General features: G+C 32.8%; 2 protein-coding genes across 3 annotated transcripts; one reads left to right on the top strand and one right to left on the bottom strand.

Annotated features, from left to right (window-relative positions):
- The first annotated feature begins 2409 nt into the window (after positions 1-2409).
- LOC7470568 (protein NRT1/ PTR FAMILY 1.2) lies at positions 2410-6217 on the top strand. Its single transcript, XM_002299683.4, has 4 exons — positions 2410-2651; positions 2760-2977; positions 4377-4927; positions 5017-6217. Exons 1-4 carry the CDS (start codon positions 2543-2545, stop codon positions 5930-5932), a joined length of 1794 nt encoding a protein of 597 aa, XP_002299719.2. The 5' UTR covers positions 2410-2542; the 3' UTR covers positions 5933-6217.
- A 7123-nt stretch (positions 6218-13340) lies between these two features.
- Positions 13341-20151, bottom strand: LOC7470567 (3-isopropylmalate dehydrogenase, chloroplastic). 2 transcript variants are annotated; one of them, XM_024594475.2, is made up of 12 exons: positions 19815-20151; positions 19061-19190; positions 18859-18970; positions 17986-18061; positions 17804-17892; positions 16731-16817; positions 15062-15178; positions 14823-14930; positions 14607-14660; positions 14200-14352; positions 13804-13887; positions 13341-13729 (listed from the first exon to the last, which is right to left on the bottom strand). In XM_024594475.2, the coding sequence occupies exons 1-11, from the start codon at positions 20035-20037 to the stop codon at positions 13813-13815; spliced, it is 1224 nt and encodes a 407-aa protein (XP_024450243.1). In that variant the 5' UTR covers positions 20038-20151; the 3' UTR covers positions 13341-13729; positions 13804-13812. The 2 variants fall into 2 exon arrangements, with proteins under 2 accessions (XP_024450243.1, XP_002298230.2); XM_002298194.4 differs by having other exon boundaries at positions 13341-13700.
- Between the last annotated feature and the right edge of the window lie 3424 nt (positions 20152-23575).

Below are 23575 nucleotides of genomic sequence, written 5' to 3'. Positions count from 1 at the left end.
ATGAACTTAATTGTGTGCAGACCATATAATAATCCACTTGCACGTGCGCCATTATTAACAACTCTTCAGCTCTTTCCATATATTGGGTATTTGCATCTCCTTGGATTTCCATAACTGGCTTTTATAGCTTGAGACTGGTTGGTTTCATCATACGGTCACTTGTTTGATCAACGAGAATCCATGTTGTTTTCTTCAGAAAGAAGCTTAACATCTGATGGTTCATGAAAATTATCTACACAATGTAGTGAAAGGGTAAGATTTTGTTAACTTAGTAGCATATAATATCCAAAATTTAGTTTAACAAGTAGTATATAAGTCCGTGAATACAATGGGTGTGATTGATGGTCAATCTCCTTATTTTCACTTTTTTTTTTAATTTTTCAATTGACCATGATAACTGGGCTAGATTGCAAGATATTTATTATTTAAACATTTATAAATTATTAATTTTTATTATTATCTTAAAGTCTTAACAACCCTACATGATTTAACCTTTTGGTTTTAGTTCCAAAATCTAAATTGCTTAAGAATAAGGTTGATATGTTGGATAATTAGTTAATTTTTTGGTTTAAATAATCTGATCTATTCCCAATAATTGGACTTGATCAAGTTGTATGAGTCCATTATAAATAAAAAATAAGTTTAGCCATACTATATAGGACAAGCTTATAGAGTCGGGCTCCTCCCCTCAAGAGAGCCTAAGAAGTGGGGTTGCTTTCCAAAGGTGAGAACATGAAGTCGGACTCCTCCTCTAGAATGAGCTCATGGAGTTATTGTGTCAAAGTACATTGAATGAGGTCTTTAAAGAAATTTTTTTAAATCTGTTAAATTTAAGTTTATTATTGAATGTTTTTTTTTAACCCTAATCTCCTTTTAATCAATTCTACTTTGATTATATATTTGTAAAACCGGCATTTGTTTTTGTTTGATTGCGAATTGGTTAATGTTTTAAGTATTACATTTAACCTCTCAAAATAAGGGAAATTTAATTGATAACATACCTTTAAAATGGAAATAAATCCTCTTAAGTAAGGGTATGTTTGTTTTGCATTTGCTTTTATATTTGCGGTGCAAAAAACACAGCAAAGTGTTTGGTAACTGTAAAAATTGTGTTTTATACTATAGAGTTCACTAAAAAATTGAGTTTGAAACGCAGTTTTCATGAAGCAGTTCTTACATGCTTTTTTAACTGAATTTCGTAAAACACTATTTGTTTTTTCGTTTCAAAAGCGCTTTTAAAAAAATTTGATAATTTTTTATTTTTTTCTTTATTTTAAATTAATAGTTTTTTAGTGTTTTTAAATCATTTTGATGTACTGATATCAAAAATAATTTTTAAAAAATAAAAATACATTATTTTAATGCATTTCCAAGTAAAAAACACTTTGAAAAGCAATCGCAACCACACAACTACCAGACATTTTATACATGTTTTTTGCTGCACATAAACTTTAACCACAATATTTACCAAACACTTATCTAAATTCAACTAATTATTCATAACCACACTATTTTACAACTTAATTTTTTAAAAGTACAACAACAAATTACCTACCGCAATGAAAATGTTGAACTCTGCCTCCCTTTCCCTTCAAAAACCAAAGAATGCATGCACCTCCATGTTTATATTGAATTTTGGTGCATGAGGAATGGTCACCATCTCCAACCCAGCTAAGGGATTGTGGATTCATTTTATATAAACACCTCTCTTTTTTGTCATTTCTTTTCAATATGGAATTTTATCCTGAAGGAATGGGACTGATTCTTTAAGAAAGCAGTAAGCCGACGACTACTTTTCAGTTACCCCATATACTAGAAGTGTCTTCTTCGCGGATCCAGTAGTCGAGCCACATCGAGAGGAAAAAGGAACTGCACACTCTGTGCTAATGCTGATTGCTGACTTGATTTGGCTAACAAGTAAAAGCAAAAGGCAGCGTGGACCATCTGCCATTGCAGCCTGCATTGCAGCCTGCCACACGATATCCCTAAAGGGTAGTATGATTGGGTGTACCTTTTATTTTATATTTTGTTTGAGTTTCAGTGCTTTATTTATTAGTAATTATTTGTTAAAGTAGTGAAATTATCCTCTGAAAGAATGTGATAAAGATGTAATGAACTGTATGAAACCCGCGAGCAAAAAGGTGCTAGCTAGCTAGGATCGTGGTATGTTTTCTCTTCAATTATTATCTTGCTTAGAGAATTGCTTCTCTTTTTAGATTAGTTTTTCTGCAAGAAGCCACGCGCTTGGACTGTAGTAATAATTACGATCTACAAATAATATAATGTTTTTCGGATTTCTACCTTTTTCATAGTATTGGAATATATCGTGTAGTCCCGGCTAGTCATTTCAGCTGTCACAACTCACAACTCACAACTCACTTGCAAAGTCATCTATTTTCTTTGTCCAAACTCCCCAGCTTATTATAAACTACGAAGCCCATGGGGACAAGAGATGTTATAAATCACTCACTCTACGGACTTCCTTCTTTGAGGGGGGGAGGGAAAGAGAGAAAGAAAGAGAGCAGGCTAGAGCACTTCAGCAATGGAGAAGAACATGGAAGAGCCCTTGTCAAGCCAAGGGGAAATGACCCACCAGCACACTACCCCCAAACATTCAAAGGGTGGTCTCATTACCATGCCATTCATTATTGGTACGTTTTCTGGTGAATCTGATGAGGGTTTGAAGTTTACTGGATGAACTTTCATGATGTTTAATTAGTCTTTGAATGTTGGGTTTTGGATTTTACTACTGCTGACAGCAAATGAGGCATTTGAGAAGGTAGCAAGCTATGGATTGATACCAAATATGATACTGTACCTGATGAGAGATTACAGCGTGGGAGTAGCGAAGGGGACCAACATCCTCTTCCTCTGGACTGCTGGTACAAATTTCATGCCAATTTTGGGAGCTTTAATCTCTGATTCATACTTAGGCCGCTTCCTCACCATTGGCCTGGGTTCCATCTCCAGTCTCTTGGTACTTTTTTTCTCTTTTCATGATGTTTTTTTTTTCCGATCCCTTTCATTTTCTGGGTCAATATCATCAATTATTTAAAAGTGAGATAGCATGATTGGTGTTAAAACTTAAAAGATGCTAGATGCTTTCATTTCTGTCTTGGATCTCTTAAAAGTGGATTTGCATCACATTCTTTTTTTGCTTACTTGCTTATGGACAACTAGAGGTTCCACTAAATTTCTGTTCTTGGTTAAAGACTTCGCAGCAGTACTTTACAGATATTCTGATACCATGTCTCCATAATTTATTCATAAATGTACCAAAAGATTTCATTTTAGCTTGTTTTCCGAAAGACTTTTTTTTTTTTTTTTTTGGAAAAGTTTTTCCAAGAGATTAATTAATCTCTTATACAGCGTGTAGATAGCTCTTCACGACTGGTTTAAGCAAAATTGGGATCTTAATTAATTGAAATGCCCAGCCCCACCATAAAGTATGATAAGATAGAATATAATTAGACAAGGGAGGATGTCTTCTTGTTTCTGATATCATGTGTGTGTGTACAGGCAGGTCATGTGATTAGGTATGCACCATTACCTTGTTGGCATCCAAAGTTAGAAGCTTTCTTACAAAAATAGCACAGTTGCCTCGCATCATCATCATGTGATTCTTACGTGGATAAAGTGTGCTTGGAAGTTGTATGAGAAAATAAAATAAAATAAAAAACAGCATGGTTTATGAATAATGCAAACTGCAAGTTGAGAAAGAATTCAAACCTTGCTCTATGTAAGGAAGTGTAAACAGTGCAGGGAGACATCGATACAGTTTATTGATCTAGCTAGGATGGGGGACCAGCCTTGGGCTGGCTGTGCCCAACTTATATCATGGTGGGTTCGGCCAGTAGGCCTATAAATTTTGGGATTCTGCCGTCTCTATTGGGCCCAAAATAAAAAGGGTGGCGAGTGGGGGGGATTCTTCTGTTTTTTTTCCTGAATCATAGTGTTTTTGGGAATTTTGGGTCGAGAAAAAAGAGAACCCAAAAGGGACATCTTTTTAAGGGAAGACAGACAAAGATGAAAGGAAAAGGGAAAACAGAAAATTCTGCCAAGTTGAGCAAAGTTGCTATGGCTTGGTGGTCACCTGCACCGCACCTAGCTTTTGTTAAACATAATTTCATTTTTTTTATGAATTAAAAAGGTTTTATTTATGAGCAGGTTGCTAAAGATTTGTGTGCCTGCATTAATTAATTAAGATTGCATATTGTCTCAGACCCCGGATTAGTTACAGTTGAAGCTGTTCTTAACATGGACAACATTTCTAAAATGCATGTGTATTAGCCACTCTCACTCACTATGACCAATTCAGATATCATGTGCTTAGTATTATTATTATACTAATTGAGCACAAGTTTTGGATGATTCAGGGAATGATCCTACTGTGGTTAACAGCAATGGTTCCCAAAGTTAGGCCTCCTCCCTGTGACATAACAACTCAAAGCTGTAAAACCCCAACAACGGGCCAGATGACTCTGCTGTTGTCCTCCTTCGCATTGATGTCCATTGGAGCTGGTGGCGTTAGACCATGTTCCATAGCATTTGGTGCTGACCAATTGGACAACAAATCTAACCCGAAAAATGAAAGGGTCTTGGAGAGCTTCTTTGGCTGGTACTATGCCTCGGCAGCTATTTCTGTCTTGATTTCTCTGACGGCTATAGTTTATATTCAAGATCATCTTGGTTGGAAAGTAGGATTTGGAGTTCCTGCAATCCTTATGTTCCTCTCTGCTTTGTTGTTCTTCTTTGCTTCTCCATTTTATGTAAAGCAAAAACCAAGTAAAAGCTTGTTCACTGGCTTTATACAAGTGCCTGTCGTTGCTTACAAGAACAGAAAACTCGCATTCCCGCCCAGAGACTCTGATGGTTGGTACCATCACAAGAGGGACTCAAAGTTTATTGCGCCAACAACCAAACTAAGGTATAATCATGTCATCATCCTCTTAATTAGCCTTTCTTTTTTGCACATGAATGAAGCATTTACGATTTTATAAAATTTAATGCTACTAGGTTCTTGAACAAGGCTTGCATCATCAGAAATCCTGAACAAGATATAGCCTCAGATGGATCGGCATCAAATCCGTGGAGTCTATGCACAATAGAGCAAGTTGAAGAACTCAAGGCGCTTCTTAAAGTCATCCCATTGTGGTCCACTGGGATAATGATATCCATAAACATTAGCCAAAGCACTTTTCAATTGCTCCAAGCAAGTTCCATGGACCGACACATTTCTTCCAGCTTTCAAATCCCAGCTGGCTCTTTTGGTATGTTCACAATCATCTCTCTGGCAACATGGGTTATCCTCTATGATCGCGCTATCCTTCCCTTGGCATCTAAAATAAAGGGCAAGCCAGTGCAGTTAGGTGCTAAACTAAGGATGGGAATTGGCCTATTTCTCTCCTGCATGGCCATGGTAGTTTCCGCAATAGTTGAGAGCATTCGGCGAAGGAAAGCAATCCGGGAAGGGTATTTGAACAATGCTCATGCGGTATTGGATATGTCTGCAATGTGGCTTGTGCCGCAATATTGCTTGAATGGATTGGCAGAAGCCTTCAACGCAATAGGCCAAACAGAGTTTTATTACTCAGAGTTCCCTAAGAGCATGTCTAGTATTGCAGCTGCACTATTCGGATTAGGAATGGCTGTGGCAAACTTATTAGCAAGTGCTATACTAAGCGCAGTTGATAAGCTCACTTCAAGAGGGGGCAAAGAGAGCTGGGTTTCAAATAACATTAACAAGGGTCATTATGATAACTACTACTGGCTTCTTGCCATAATGAGTTCTGTTAATTTGCTATATTTTCTAGTATGTAGCTGGGCTTACGGACCTTGTGTGGAGCGAGTAATAAAGGTCAGTGATGAGGGGAATGGCTTTAAGGAGGAAGAATTTTCTAATATAGGAGCTATTGTTAAAGACGAAGTATAAGGCTTCGATCATGGAGATGAGTTATCTCTGAAGTTTAGAAGAACTGGCTTGATTTGTTTTCAGTATTGTTGGTGTGATTGAAGTGATGAAATGTATACATACCTACATGGTGTGATAGTGGTTAGGATATATTATCATTTTTGCAATTAGCATAATATATATATATATATATATTTCCTGTGTGTAAAAGTTTACTCTTTATAATCCTATCTTACCATACTTGAACATGCATGTACCTTATCTTTTATATCAAAGAAATGCAGTGTCTTGAATTGAATGATTGAATTTGATCTTGATTTGTGCATAATTTCCTCATTGTATGAATGAAACCAAGTTTGATCGTTACATCATTTGAAAATCAATACAACATGGCCACCTTTCCAAGACCATTGTTCTGTCCCAGTGGCATCTATCAATCATAATTCACACCCCACGTTCATGGTGTAGCTAGCAATGCCAATCGTTATCTCTCTTCTTCTTTCTATTATGAAGAAGGTGTTTGAACTCAAGATGTTTTAACTGATAAATGATACTAACATGAAACGAGTTGTGACTCGTAGGCTCTACGAGTCCTCCTTGTTGAATCATGCGAGACCTGCTATCAAAATTGATGAAAGCAGGAAAAACGAAACAGTTGCGTGGTATGCTTCTGACAGCCACAGACTGGTGAAAAAAATTGACAATTCATGGAGCCACTCCTGATGAACGTCTCCTCCTGTACCTGTACTGACCATTTTGAAGATTAATCAAAAGAAAAAGCGGAGTTATCAGTGTCATACTGAGGAGTAGGCCCTCTCTCTGATTATGACATTCTTCAATTATCATTATTATATTTCCCTGTCATATCTGTAGAAAATAAAGGTACCCACTTTCCGGTGTCCCCTTGATTTATTTTATTTTATTCTTTTTCAACTGATAGACACTGATTTTCATCATCACAGGACCTCCAAGCCACCATAGGCTTTAAGCCCATTTACTCTATGCTTATATTACAATAGAAATATCAGGGTAATCAAAACCCAGCAAAGTGACAGTATTTCTTGTCAAGGCATTCAAGATTACTCGAAAAAAAGTTTAGATATCGAATATTTTTGTATTTGGTAAGCTAAGAATTCTTAAATTTCCAAGAATTTGATATATCCGAGGATTTTACTTTACTTGTAAGATTAAAAATGCAATTCCCTTCTACATCTAATACCAAAATAATTATTCATATCATGTAATTTGTTATTAGATTTATTGTTTTACTTGGAAATCATAATTTTCTAGAGTTAAACTTCATCAAATACCAACGTGAATAATAATTTTTATTTTCAATATCAATCACAAATACTATCACATTTAAATAGTTATATTCCTAACAATCATATTTCAAGAAAACATCTTAGAATTCATGATAGTAACACCTCCTAAAAGAGTAGATTTTATGGACTAGTGATGAAACTGTAAAGAACTCTCGTTTCTCCTTCTTCTTCTTATTCTTCTTTGTTCTTGTTTTTTTTTTTTGTATTTCTATTAAATTAATCAAGTTTTCTGCTCGAGTGATTAAAATAGTACAGCATGTTAAAGGAAGGCAGTCCCAACAGACTAACTACGTACTAGCACCACTGAGTGGTGTTGCAGCTAGCGTAATGATCATGTTCTTCCTTAGCAGTGCATGATCATTTGGCACTTAAGATATTCAAGCACTACCTGTGTCTGTATCTACCAACTCAACCATCATCGCTGAGTTTTATGCCGGTCCACTTCTACCAACCATCATTTCATCACTTGCTTGGGCTGCCAATAATGTTTTGAAAAGGAATTGTAGTATAATATGTATGACCAACTCACTCGAGAAATACAAAGCGGCAAACCGAGCATGAAAGAATATGAAGAAACTGTCCTTGAATGCTGCCAATATATTTGAATGAACTGTCCGTACAAGTTTAAAAGCTGAAAGAGAACTTTGTACAGATAGTCTAGCTAGTGCCAAAACATCTGCAATATGCTCATCTCAATGGAAGAAATGCCTTCCATAATTGACTATCTTTTCGTACAAATGAAGGCAGCTGGACATATATTACTCTTCAAGTTGAAATTGAAAGATCTTAAAGGGAAAATGAAAGAGGGTTTTCTTGTCATATAGAAAACAGATAATGCAGGGCTACACTTGAAATCTTTAATGAGCTGAAACCTCATGAAGACTTGCGAGATTCATGGCAATAATAACAAAATGGCAAGATACAAACATGGTTTCTTCCCACCTAATTAAGCTAAATTCTCTTGATTGGAAAGAACAAAAAATGCATATCAGTTGTAACTTGTCTAAAGTCAGCTTGCTGGCCGTATTTGTATTATTATGCGAGGCCGTCCATTGCTTGCTCAGAGCAACAAGTTCCCCGGTACTTTTCCCTGTAGCCTCATTGACCACTGATGTTATCCGTCCTATGTCCTCTAAAACCTTTGCCTCTAATTCAACTTCTTCCTGCCAGTAGTGAATAAGAAGAAAAGAACTGAAGGAACACGCATTATATTGTTTTCGCTCTAACCTACTTCTCCAAAGTAATAAAAGTTTCTAGCTTTTGTCACACTGATAGAATTTCCTCCGACAGTTTTGAAGATGAGACCAGGGCCCTTCTTGGGTGAAGTTGGGAATTTTGTTTAAAACATGATTAATTAATCATTATATTTTAGACCAAATTAAAAATGAGATATATTTACTTTTGAAGTTAAAATTTTCTTGGGATTTAATCTCTAGAATAAATTTTTTAACATTATTTAAATAAATTATAACTGAATAATAAAAAATTAATCTTAAAAACTCTTGATTAACATGTTACTTACAACCCTTTAGAAACTTCTATCCCAAGTAGGAGGAAGGGAAAAAAAATTTGCTTGTTTTTTATTCCGTGAGAATGGAAAAAATTTAAATTAGGCCAAAAAAATACTTCATGATTTTAGAGAGCAAAAGTCTAAAGCAAAATGAAATTTGTATTTAAACTCATACATGTGCATCGCTCAACCTAGACCTAGGCTTGGTTTCCTGTAAAATAATTTTTTAAACTATAAAATATTATTTTTTATCAACTTAAATTTGGACTTGGGTCTATCCTTGAAGAATTATCTCATTTGTTTGTCCTGCCCATGAATATAAGAATCTGATCAAAATCTTATTTAAAGCAAAAAATATTTAAGTTTAATTATGATTTTATAAAGCGTAATTAATGGAAGGAATTTTGTCGGTTTTGATTTCTAAAATTCTATATAAAAAGGAGTTGAAAAAGAGTATTTCTAGTTGATTTTTTCTGTACTATTTTGGAAACATTTCTGCAAAAGTTTTTACTCCTTTTCCATCCAATTTTCCAGCATATTCCTTGTTTTGAGCTCTGTTTATGCTTTTTGTTTTCTTCATAATCTAGAGTTTAAGTTTAGTTCTTGTAGAGTGTTTACCGTGTTATAATTCATTTCAATTCATTGGACATTGCTTTGAAATGCACCTAAATAAAATGATGTTATTGGAATCATGAAAGGTTTATTGATATCAAATCTTTTACATCAAATGAGAAGAGATAAATCTTTAAGAATAAATGATTAATCCTTACAGTAATAATACCTTTATATATTTATGAGAGATTCAACAAGTATTTTACACTAGTTTTTGTTTAAGTATGATTAGTATAAATATTAGGATTGTATTTCAGTTTATATATTTGCTTAGTAAAAACACTAGCTTTTATAATGATTACAAAATTATCATATTTTTATAATAGTGCATGATTAATTTATAATAGCGCATGATTAATATTATAAACTAAACATCTACACTAAATTGTCTAATTAATTTAATATTTTTTATACAACAAAATAAGTACCATATACTTTGTAATTTTTCCAGCCTTTTTGGAGATACAAGGAGTGAAAGGATGGGAAAAGAGGAAATGGTATTTATTGAAGGTTTACATGGAAAAAGCTCTAAAACTTTTAAGTTTTTACAAAGGGCAATATAATTATTAATTCTAGGTGATTTAGGATGTTAACCAATCACTTCTACAGTAATGTCATGTAAAAATATATAAACAAACAAAAATAAATATAATTAAAAGAAAACGTCTTATAGATAAAGAAAGTGAAAAAAATTTAATTTTTTTTTGTTTAAAATGAATTTTTTTATATATATTTTCAGATTGTTTTGATGTGCTGATATCAAAAATAATTTTTTAAAATAAAAAACTTTATTTTGATGTATTTCAAAGTGAAAAACATTTTAAACCATCACCGCTACTACAATCTCAAGTAATCCCTATAAAAATAAATGTTGAAATCAGTAGATGCTTTGATATGGCCACCATAGGAGTAAATAGCAGCAGCACCCACATAATCTATCAAAGTTGCCATGGCTCCAACATGCGAGTTCCCATCTGCATCCTAACATAATAAATATCACACATGCAAATCACAATATCAGTATGTTAGGATATAAACCAGGAGAAAACAAGAAAGAATGCAAATTCCAACAAATATTCTGTTGAGAAAATTAAATAAAATAAAACCAAAAAATCCTCCTCCTCCTCCTCCTCCTCCTCCTCCTCCTCCTCCTCCCACCTAAAAAATAAAAATAAAAACAGCCCTCTCCTCCTAAACCATCAGCGTAGACCTAAGTCTATAAATAGAGCCAACATCCTTTTTTCTTGTAAAGTTTTGTTAAACCAGATAAGCAAACCTATCTATTTTTATAAAAAATATTTATTTTTTTGGTTAATTTTTTGAAATTCTTTGTAGTTTGCTTGAATATTTAAGTGTTTTATAGCTTTTCCAAATAGAATTTTATTGTATTAATATATAATTTGTATGTTAGGGTTTGTTTGGGATTTGAAGAAGATTTCATTTGATGAAATTGAGTTTGTAATTATAGAAATAATGGATTATTTAAAGGGAACTAATTACATTTGGTCAATTTTATTGTCAAGTTGAAAATTTAAAGAAATTGATTTTTTATGGAATTGATAATAATTAAAAGGTATTAATTTAGGTTGAATAAGTCTGAATTGAACAAACAATGGATAATTAGTTGGGTACTGATTATTTATTGTTAATTTTATTGCTTGATTCACATTTTGACATAAAATTGAATTTGTGTAGAAATGATAATTAGTTATTGGATTATGAATTCATTTTAAATAAAAATTTGAATTTTGAATTAATAGTTACATTATTAATAAATGTTGTCATTAATATTTTATATAGGTTTCATAAGTAATGGATGATCATTTTTATATGTATCAGGATTCTTTTAGAGGGTTGTATAGACAAGATTATCTTAAAGAGATTGAGAGTTTTATTAATTTTATACTTTATAATATGAAGAATTTTAGTGGAGATAAAATTAATATCTATATGCAAAGTGTAAAAATAAAAAATTCCACCATAAAGATATTGTGACGATGTATCTACTTAAAAAAATATTCATTAAGAAATATTTATGTTGGCTTGCACAAGGAGAACCTTGTGTTCCTTACGAAACCATGAAAGAACTGATGGTTGGCTCGACTTCTAGTTCTATCAACATACATGGGTTTACCGAGAATAATAGTAATCCTTATAGGAGTATGGTAATGGCTACAATGAGAATGAAATATGATTATTCAGGTGAAGATTCACGTAACATCCTTTTAAATGAAGAACAAAATGTAGACACAACTAAGTTTTTTAAACTTTTAAAAGATTATGATGAACCATTATGAAATAAGTGTAGAATTCAAAGTAAATTGTCGGCTATTACACAAGTGTTTGTCATCAAGTTAGATTATAAATTAAGTGAAATCAGTTATGATAATATCTTGAAATGAGCAAAAAACATATTACCTAAAGAAAATAAACTGAAAGATAACTTCTATATTGCAAAATCTATGACGGAATCGCTTGTCCTAGGATAAGGAAAAATTAGTATGTGTCCAAACTTTTTCATGTTGTACAATAATGAATATAATAGTTTTATTAAGTGCAAAACTTGTCAGCATACTCGGTATAAACTCAGTAGTGAGTAAAGAAATGACACTTATAACATACAAAAATTAAAATATTTTTTAATTATTCTGAGGCTGCAAGGGTTATTTATATCTTCAAAAACTATTGGGTATATGATATAGCCTCATTCACATGATGAAGTGAATAAAGTCATAGTGCATCATTTTGATGGTGAAGTTTTAGTTTGAGACTCATTGATAAAATTCTCAAATATGTTTCAATGTAAGTCTTAGTTGTGATTGATTTTTACCATATTTGTAGTTTTAATTTTATACTAGTTTGTCGTTAATCTCTCTATTTTATATATTTTTATTTATATGGAATTATGTGCTTTAGAGTAAAAAATTATCATTCAATCCTTGGTTTTTAACTGAGCATTAACCCTAATTAGATTTAGACTCTTGTTATTAAAGAAACCTATTTAGAATCCATTAAATGAGGAAATTAACATTGGAGAGATCTAGTTGACTTATGTACATGTTTTGAGAAAAGAAAAAAGGAAAGTGAAAATTTCCCATTCCAAAAGTTTTAGAATTATATCTCGGTAAATCATGCATAAATTTATTTATAAATATTCAAATGAAACGATATTAGTGGCAAAAGAAAGATAAGAAAGATAGATAGAAATTTTCTATGTATATTGCTAGAATTAAAAGTCGAGTCAATCATCATTTCTTCCATGATTTTGTAAAGAACACAGGGTTTTTCATTTGCAAACCAACGTAAATATTTCTTAACGAATCTTTGTTTAAGTAGATACATCGTCACAACATCTTTATGGTGGAATTTTTTATTCTTACACTTTGCACATAGACATCTAATTTTATCTCCACTAATATTCTTCATAAAATCATGGGATCCTGGCTTATTTTTATTTTATTAATTTTTTAAAAAATAAATGAACGACCTGTCATCTGCCCCTATCTTTTTAAAAGAAAAAAATATAAAAGGCAGACTACATGTCATCTACAAGCTCGGATTTTGGCCACCGACCAGAAAATCAAACAGTAGAAAACCCATTATGATAACCAAAAGTAAAGTAAACAACGACTCTCTCTCATAGCTAGAATATGGTAACCCTCATCTATATCTATCTCTCTCTCTCTCTCTCTAAACAGGGACTGAAAGATAACACAAATGAATTTATATCAAAATTAATTTTTTAAAATTTAAAAGGACCTAAATTATATACATTGTGTTATTTTTAAAGACCAAGGACATGAGTGTATTTTTTTTTTTTTGGTTCTTTTTCTTTTAATTTCATCCTTGATCAAGAATTCAGTCGCAATTAGCCTTTAATTACGATTAAATCGCATAAAATAAAAATTTAAGGACCAAAATGAACTGTTAAAAAATACATAGTATGTCTACAATGTTTTTTGAGTATATGAACAATGTCGGCTCAACAGTAAACACCCCATGCCTTTTAGATTTTTACTTAATTTTTCCATAAATAATGATATTCATGTCACAACAAACCTCAATCAAGATGTAAAAAATATCTCAATGGGAGACGACCTAACATGGCATGCCATGTCATGCTGTCTTGACCTCATATCTAATTTCCTCTCGAGTTAATGGTTTAGCTTGGCAAAGGGATAAAAATGATGCAGTTTGCAAACCAAACAGACTTTGGAAATAGCATCATGTTATTTGGAGCCTAGATATCCTCTTGGATAACAAATGATGATGTGACCATGCTGAGAGCTCTTAGTTGGTTCTAACCTGGTTCCAGTTCAAATAGCTGCACATACCTGAGAGCCTACAAATTGAAGCATGTTTTCCCAATTACTGCACAAGTGTTATTGCTTAAAATCAATCACAATACGAGGAAAACGTCAAGAACAAGTATCAGTGGTGCTAACCGATTTAATTCAAACAGCAGCAGCAACTTGGGAGTCTACTGATTTCAGCACCTCTTCACCCATTTCCTTGCATCCTACTAATTTCTGTATAAAAGTTACCCGTTATAATAAATCAGAAAAGAAGGTACTATACACACACACACACACACACACACATTGTAATCATAAAAATGCATTTCTTAAGAACTTTTTAGGGGCCAAGGTCGAAAGAACTTGTCATGATTAAAATTTTCCTATAATTAATATCAGCAGCAGCTTTTGTTGAAAATAGGCACCTCAAGCCATTTTTGTTGTGAGGGTGCTAAACTTGCAATCAGTTGCATTTCTAGTTAATTTTCAGTAAACAAACCGCCAGTTACATAATAAAAGCAATGGAATGGAGATGAAGGCACATACATTTCCAGCTGAGTAAATATCACCCGTTCGAAAACCCTTATTCAGGGTATCCAAGACTGCATTCTCAATTCTCTTGGCAGCATTTTCTTCCCCCAGACCATACTTCAAAAGCATTGCAGCACTCAGGACAGTTGCCAATGGGTTGGCCTTATCCTGCATATTAGACCATAACACTCCAAATTAAGAGTTACGTTCACCTTCTATCATTTCTTACTTTCTTTCTTTTCTTCATTTCTCTTTTTCTATTTCCTCTTGTTTTCTTTCTTTTTTTAAAAAAATGATATAAATAAACTCAGCATTTAAACTTCAACTCATAAGGGTTGCAAAAGCAAATTCACAATTTTCTTTTAGCATAAAGTAATTGAATAATAGCAAGATGTATTATTAAAGAGAAGAATGAACTCAACCTGGTTAGCAATGTCAGGAGCAGAACCATGTATTGGTTCAAAAAGTCCAGGTCCCTGTGCCATTTTCCAAATAAAAATTAGGTTTAATGTTTTGTCATGTAAAAGGAACACTAAAATTTCTTCAGAAAGGGAACTGAAAGGCACTGCAATAAATTCTTTAGAATGCGACCAAAACTTTGGATTAATTAAAAAGAAGATTTAAGTGATTTTCCATACTGATGAACCAAGACTAGCAGATGGAAGCATCCCAATACTTCCAGTAATCATTGAAGCCTCATCAGATAGTATATCGCCAAATATGTTGTTCGTCACTATTGTGTCAAACTGCAATGTCATTGTCAAACATTGTAAGGCTGCCAATTATCATCAGTTCAACAGCTTTACTTTCCAACCTTGTTCAAAGAGCATCAAATGAAAGTGCAGAGAGTTAATGCCAGTTGGTTCTAAAGGAAAACCTGTTTTGGATTGCGGACAAGCTGCATTGCGGCATTATCAACATACATGTGTGAAAGCTCAACATCAGGATATTCTGCCGCTATAGAGATCACTCGTTTTCTCCAAAACATTGATGCCTAAAATTTTTTTGAAACAATGGCACATTAACTACTGTTTGTAGCATATTTTTGCATGTTAACTACAGAGATGAACATTCCAGTTGAAAAGAAGATGCAATTCCAATTCACTGATTAGTGCCAAATAGGATATTGCAAATTACTATACCATAGTTCCAAATACAAGCATCATCGCTGTGCCAAAAATGTGTCAGGTCGACTCAAAATTTTGTTTTTACAAAAATAATAAAGATGATTAACAGCAAAAGCAAACACTTTGAAAACAGGTTGCATGAGCATAACATTATAAATAAAAAAATTTGGTGCATGCTTTGCTAAACCAATAAAGGTAATAAAAATTCCATAAATGTCTGAAATAAGAGTAAAATGCCAAAAGTTTAAGTCTTGTAACTGGAAATTATAACAACTAACCCAGACTTGTAAGCTGGAAATTGTAATAAGAAACCCAAAGTAGTATCGATGGATATGACAACCATTTCATGAAGTAGGTCGTTGAACTTTGGCGACAATCATATTGGTTTAAGAATCAAACATCAAACTAGATTAATGGAAGTTTTTCTGAGCTCCCTAAACAATAATTTCAGCATATAATAATCATCTGGACATAGCGCGCGCACACGAATAGGATACTATATGATGACCATTAACTACAATGTGCTTGAGACTGCATTGCAATCATAACCAGACTTTGGCAAAAGCATTGTCCTCCATGATTTTTCAAAGCAGAGTTGAGATTCTAGCGTATTCCCCAATACCTCATTCCAAACAAGAGCCAGGCCAATAAAAAAAAATGATAAAAGAAACAAAGGAACTACTCTAAAGATGTGTCGGCCAACTGATGCATGAGCTTTTATGGAAAAATAAAAATTTTCCTTGGTTATTTTAATATCTTCTTATTCACTTTAGGAATTTTATTTTGTCCTATTCAAGAAAATAATTTTTCTCTTTAGTTTTCCTATTTTATTTTTTCTATTCAGAATTATTAGGGTTTTCTAGTTTTCCTATATAAATAATTATAATAGCCTTTTAGTAAATGATACTTGGATGAATAAAAATTAAATATTTTGGAAGTCTTATTATGGTTATGATGTTCTTGGTCTTTGAAAGTTTTTGCTTTTACCAAACCCTGTTGATCTTTTAAATGTTTTGACTTATAACAAACCTGTTATCTTCACTCTTGGTTGGGTCACTAACTGATACCAACGCCCATCATTTTATGCTTAGAAAAACAAGATTTCTCCAACTAACTTCTTGATAACAATGTTGATACCCTATAGCACAGGAAATCAAGCTAATAGATTTAACAGCTGGGAAGTGAGGGGGGGGGGGGGTTATATGAAAGCAAACACACTTGTGGTTTGCAAACAGAGATATTGATTTGGCTCCAAAAATGTTGCAATTTGCTTAGAACATAAAACGATAGCCAAAGTTTTCAAGTCCCATGTGTTACACCATATTTCAGTACCCAAGATGAATTAATATATATATATATATATATATATATATATATATATATATATATAAAAGAAGAAAACAGTAGACTGTCACATACCTCCAAGACATTTGCTTTGTCAACTGAGCAAAGTTTTCCATGTCGCTTTCTAGCAGTCTCAAATGCAACACGTGCAATACGATCAACCTGGTTCAAGATTGTTTTTCATATTAGCCAATCATTTATGCAAAATTCAGAAGAAGCTGCTGGACAGGATAAGAAAGAGGTATCAACTTTCAACAAATGATATTATTTATGAGGCAAGAATTCACTCTGAAAGGAAAAACAAAAAAAAAGGGAGATTCAAATCTTACTATTCATTGATGTAGTGGCTTGACATACCATCAGTTCAACAAATTAGGTGGATAAATCCAGACAACACATCTTGCCAGTAGATTGAGCAAGCACATACATAATATGTGCATATACAATATATACATGTGTGCATGCCTGTATACATACATATGTCGTGTATTTCTATCTTAATATTAATACAAGGGCACCTATAAAACAAAAACCTTTCAAAGGGACCTAAATGATGAACTGCATTGCATACATGCCAGGCCTGAGCAAAATGTATTTCAAATCTTTGTTTCATTTACTAATAAAAAGGAAAGTAGATGCACATCACATACCACAGACTTTTCAAATTAAAGTATGAAAAGACTGTTACTATCAATACCCCTCAACCTTATTTGTAAATTGAACTTAAGTTGGAAGTGCCACCACAACTAGCCTTTCTAACATTTCAGATACCAGAGACATCAGTTCGCAACCTCTTAGTTTCCCAATGTGAAATGATGATCTGATATCTTTGCGCAGATCAACTCAAAAATGGTTAGAGAAAAAAAAATCATCAACAAATAGATTTTAGGCAATGGAGTTACAGATTGGAAAAATCATAGTTATTTACAATTTGACATAAGCATCATTAAATATATCAGGTCTAGTTGGTATTAACTAAACTGTTACCCAAATGTCATGATCTACAGCCTGAAAATTGAAAAATTCAGCAAAAGGAAAAGGAAAAACATGAAAGTAAATAGTAAATCCTTATGTATGGGCTTAAAAATGGGATAGAAAACCAGGCATTAATTAACTTTACCAGTAAGAGAAGTGTATCAGAAATCTACCTCGTATGTAGCATACACCTCGGTATTGAAGCCTATCTCTTCACCATCTTCATTGGTGCCAAAACCCCTTGGCTTCCCAAAATAAATACCTATTTCCAACAACAAAATAAGTTGCATGTTTACTAGAAAAAATGATAAAGAGCCAATCTGTGTGATTCTGATTAAGTTCAAAGAACACTGACCTCCAGTAAGCTCTCTTACAACCATTACATCAACACCTTCAGCAACCTCTTTCTTTAAAGTTGAAGCATCCACTAGCTGAAAGAAAGCACAAGATACAGTGTCAGATTCTAAATGGGGTCAGGCATACAATACCACCTCTCATAGCTATCCATTAATTCCATTTTTCTTTGATAACAAATGCAACATTAGACAGTTACAAGGGGCCTAAAGGTAAGCCAGTCTTGATTTTTTCTCAAATGTTTCACATCCAGTAAGGCATGAATTCATTCCCCAGATATGAAGTTGCAGATTAACTCTTAATCATCCAGAAAAGGGTTTAGAAAGAAAAGGAGGACTTTTATCATCTGATATTCTAGTAAAATTTATAAAACAAAATGACTGGTGCCAAAGATTATCTTTTCTGGAGACAAGACTGATCATATACATTAAAGACCTTGAAAGAGTGGTTATTTAACAATGAAGCATGCTTCCACTTCATATATTGATGTGCCTAGCCTCCTTTTTACAAAACTACATCGTACTCCAGATTACTGTAAGATTTTCTCACCCACACAAAAGGCAAAAGGGACAAACAAACACTACTCCAGATTGATGTAAAACTTTCTCACCCACACAAAAGGTAAAAGGGACAAACAAGCAAACAAACACTTTTCGTATATTTATTTCCGAAACAAGCCAGTTAACATCAATGAATTCTGTAAATCAAAAGTCTGTTTTTTATGGGAAATATTAGTTATGCCCTTAAGACCACATGCAGAAGACAAGAACTTAAACATGCTTCATTTGGATGTTATAGAATCACAAACATGCCAGTGTAATACGAAGCAAAAAAAAAAAAAAGTAAATTAAAATCATATCTAATAAAATGCTACCTGTGGCAAAACAGTTGCTGGCCTCAAATTCGCAAAGACCTCAAGACCTTCTCTAAGCTGAAGCAATCCAGTCTCTGGCTTCAGATGTTTTTCATTTTTATCCCATTTGTACCTTCAAGCCAACACATAACAAAGCAAAGCAATAATTTAACAACAATGAGAGCAATGAAAGAGAAGAGATAATTTAAAAAGAGATAAGCACCCTCCAATGGCTCCAAGAAGAACCGCGTCAGATTTCTTCGCTGCCAAAAGGGTTTCGTCCGGCAATGGAACTCCAACCATATCCAAAGCAGATCCACCCATAGGCATTTCTTGAAAGTTAAATTCAATCCCTGACATATGCAATAAAACAGTTAATTAGGGAAAACCCTAAACCATGGCCTATCAAAATCTTCTGTTAAAAACAGTAGGATAAAAAAGAAAACAAACAATCAAGACTAACCTGGTTAAGACCTGTAAAAAAATAACTTACCAGTCTCAAATAACCCTAATAACAACACATTTCTTTACTTTTTATATCTTTCCTTCAACTTCATTTTATCAGCAACCCGATCCACACAGACATAGACATCAAACTTTAATTTTTATCTCTTTTCTTCTACTTCATTTTATCAGAAACCCGATACATACACATAGACATTGAACTTGATAATCCAATCTCTTTAAGAAGCAATAAACATCTGATGGGCTACTTTAAGACTAATAATCAACCACTGATTCAACTAGCAACCAGTTGAAACCCAACTAAGCATAATATCCAACAGGCCATTAAAAAGTGCTATAAATCTCAATATATAAAGAAATGACAGGAAAAATCTGCATTGATGACTCCTTTAACCCAATAAGTACATTAATAAAAGTGTACATAATGGTGAATTAATTAAGATTAAAGTTTCAATTTTCTTCAAACAGAAAGTCGAAGAGGGAAGTCGAGGCGCGGGCTAGCAGGTGTTAACCTTCAAGAGACCCAGCAAGGTTGAGTACGTTTTTAGCGACAGAGATGACTTCGGGACCAATGCCATCGCCAGGGAGAAGAGTGATGGAGTAGCGTTTGGATTGCTTGGTGGTGGCAGCGGCGCACCTGATTCTGCTTGGTCTCAGGGAGGCAGGTTTAAGAAGGAAAATGGGTTTGATTGGATGCAGCGCATTAATCTGCATAGAGGAAGCAGAAGCAATCATTGGACAGTGAAAGAGGAAGCAACGACGCTACTGTAGTGGAAGAGAAGCAGGAGGGTTTTGTTTGGCCTTTGGGTCGGCTGGAAATGAAATCGTGATCCTGGGGAAGTAAAGAACCCGCTTGTTTTTTTTTCATAAAAATATTTTTAAAAGAATTTAAAATTTAAAATTTTTATTTTTTATTATTATAATATTTATATGTTAAAAATAAATTTTAAAAAATAAAAAATATTATTTATTGTATTTTGAAATTAAAAAAATATAATAAATAATTCTCTTAACCCCATTTATATTAAATTAAACAATTAATAAATATATAAATAAGCATATTTGATCTTCTCCTTTTTCAATCGATAATTTCTCTCTCTTTCTTAACACAAATCAAACACAAAAATCTTGTGAGGATATGAAATTATTGGATAAATATTTAATCTTTACAAATTATAAGAACCAAATTTTCTGTCTCAAATTGAAGCTTAGAAAGAGCCATGATCCATTGATGTGTCTGTGGAATCCATGATGGTTGGTAAACTTGAAGCGAGTGGGAGATTGGATTTGTCCTCCTAATCGAGGTCCGGTCCGTCCACGGAGAACCGTCGTGTCCCTGAGCAAGAAGACGATTTCCGGCATAGATTAGTCTTCACAAGCCCATCCATCTTATACGCTTGACTGCACCTGTTGGTGGCTCGGACTGGAGTTGCAAGCATGATACATGATTCGAGTACAAAAATTGAAGTAATTGGATACCAAATTATATAGTAAACCCATTACAAAAATTGAGTTGCTATATTAGTGTTGTTGCGCTAAAAACTACTAGCTGCTATTTTCACTAAACTTGTTTGTTTTTTTGGTGTTTAAACTTTAATATTTAAATATTTACTAAATTCTCGTTAATTCGATCAAATCAAGTTGATTTATTAAAAATAAAATTCTTCCAACAATTATATATTCTATATATAAAACTCAAACTCTGTATCAAATTACATGAAACAAGCACTACCACTAATAAGCTTTATTGCCAAAGGGAAAAAAAATATATAGTCGGTTTTTTTCATAGCAATGAAAAGATACTTAAATTAGTTAACTTGCCTAGTCTGTATTCAGGATATGAATACTAATATTAATTTGTGGATATGAACTTTATAATACATATTTTTAATATTGAATTATAAAAATTATTAATAATAAATATTATAAATTAGTTATAAATTTTATTATTTATGGATATAAAATTAATTATAATATAGCTAATAAACAATCGATCAACAATACAACTTACTATAGGTAGAGTGTATTAGGGTGATTATCTTTTCCTTGCACAACTTGTCTCTTTACTCATACTCTCGCATACCAATAAATTTTTTACTCATCGTGATACTAGGTGGCAACTCTTTTAAAATCATAATTTTATGATTAATTCCATAACCCTTCAATTCATGAAGAAAACCTACCATTCGACGCCGTGCACGCCTTGACACCCTTGTTCTTATAGTTTTTTATGGGTGTAATCATAACTTCATAGAAAGCAAATAAAAAAATTATGAAGCCCAAATTTCAACTAACTCAATGTTAAATGATGAAATAAAAAAATTAATTAGAAAAAGGAGGAAAATGACATGAACCAACTGTGATTATTCTATTAAACTCGCGATATACGTCATGAAATTGTGACAAATTTATAGAAAACAAATCAAAAAAATCAAGAAACCCTACTTCTAATATATTTAATGTTGAGTGTTTAAAATGATGGAAAAAATGAAATCCATGAGACTACATAGCCCAACAAAACAAAATTGAAAAAATTACGAGACACAATTACCAAAAACAACCTAATATTAAATGATAAAATAAAAATAAAAATTAAATAAAAAAACAGAAAAAATCAATTGTAAAAGAGATATACAAAAAAAACTTATCGAGCCAATCCAATTTAACCTGTTAAATCTGCGATCTAAATTATAAGATTAAGATAAATTCATAAAAAATAAATCGAAAAACTATGAAACCTTATTTCCAACAGATATAATATTGAAGGTTGAAATTAAAAAGAAAAAAACAAAAAAAAATCCATGAAATCAACATATAACCCAACAAAAAAAAAATTGAGTTGTTGAAAAGTGAAATTGAAAAAAAAAACTAAATAAAAAAAACACAACACTATTTCAATAAATAATATTTATATATGTAGATATAATTATTTAAGCACACCCTTTAATGTTTTGTTAATCAATTAACTAATAAAAAGGAAAACCCATAATGATGCCAAAATAATTAGTACAACTTACAATAAGCTAATGAATTTAATGAAGCAAGAATTAATTAAAACAATAACTAAAAGTATATATATATATATATATATATATATATATATATATATATATATTAGTTAGTTTGTATGCTGGAATTTAATGAAACTAACAATGCCGGCCAATCGTACAAATAATAGTAGCCATCATCAATCAAGCTACGAGTAAAGCTAAGTAGTAATTATGTCTTCAGTAAAGTTTGAAGTTGTTCATGCATTGAAATATCCTTTTGAAACTCAGAAATTATCGTGGATGTTGGCGGTGAAATTGAAAGCTGAAAGATAAAACAAAAAACAAAAAGAAACAAATTAAACCTTCGACATCAAATATCACCATGAACATGTGTCCGTGAAGAAATGAGAGAGGAGGGCAGTAGTGGAGGGAAGTCGTCTTACATAGGATATCCCCGGTCATAAAGGTTTTTTTTTTTTAATTAATATGGATGACCGAATCAGCACAAGCATACCTCGACTAATCTCACGGGCCCTGAAGTTAACAACTATGCAAGCCTCCAATAACCCTGAGATTTATAGAACTCAAACTGGTAACCTTTAAAGAGCAAACCTAAAATCTGACAGTGAGCTACACCCCACCATGAAGTTTCGGTCATTAGCCCAGGTGATGTATCTTGCTGTGGAACGGACTAACCCATGCCATCTCCCACATTTGTGCCAAAGTGCATTGCAACAATACCACCATAGCAAAACAAAATGTCACATAAAAAATAACTTTGCAATCTCTCTAAACCCCCAAAATCATGCATGTCCCTCGCTATATATATCCCAGCAAGTGTATTTTGCGTTTTGCCTATGTGAATGTCATGCTCACACAAGATCTAGTGAGTGTTATGCTTATATAGAGAAAGGGTATCAAGCACTGTTGCTTATCAGGCACCAGCTTATAGGCAAAGATGTCAGCCTTCTTTCTTAGCACGACATGTACGTGGAGTCCACTGCTAGAGACTTTGATTGAGGAGGGGGTTGCTAGTTGATACCCAAGGCAAGGTGGGACTGTTCTAAGATTCTCTTTCCAACAATATTGACTTAGCTCTAGCTTGTAAATTAAGTTTTACATGCATAGATGTGTGTGTGTGTGTGTTCTCTTCACTTGAGGTTTAATTTTGGTATCTGCACAATAAAATTTATCAAACTTCTCTAAATATATCATATCAATAGAAAGAATAAGTTCTTAAAATCACAAAAATTTAATCTCGAATGATATATAATTAATTTGGT

Source organism: Populus trichocarpa, chromosome 1, assembly GCF_000002775.5.
Source record: "Populus trichocarpa isolate Nisqually-1 chromosome 1, P.trichocarpa_v4.1, whole genome shotgun sequence".
Classification (NCBI taxonomy): domain Eukaryota; kingdom Viridiplantae; phylum Streptophyta; class Magnoliopsida; order Malpighiales; family Salicaceae; genus Populus; species Populus trichocarpa.
The sequence above is the reverse complement of the archived record's forward strand: the minus strand, read 5'-3'. Positions and strand labels throughout refer to the sequence as shown.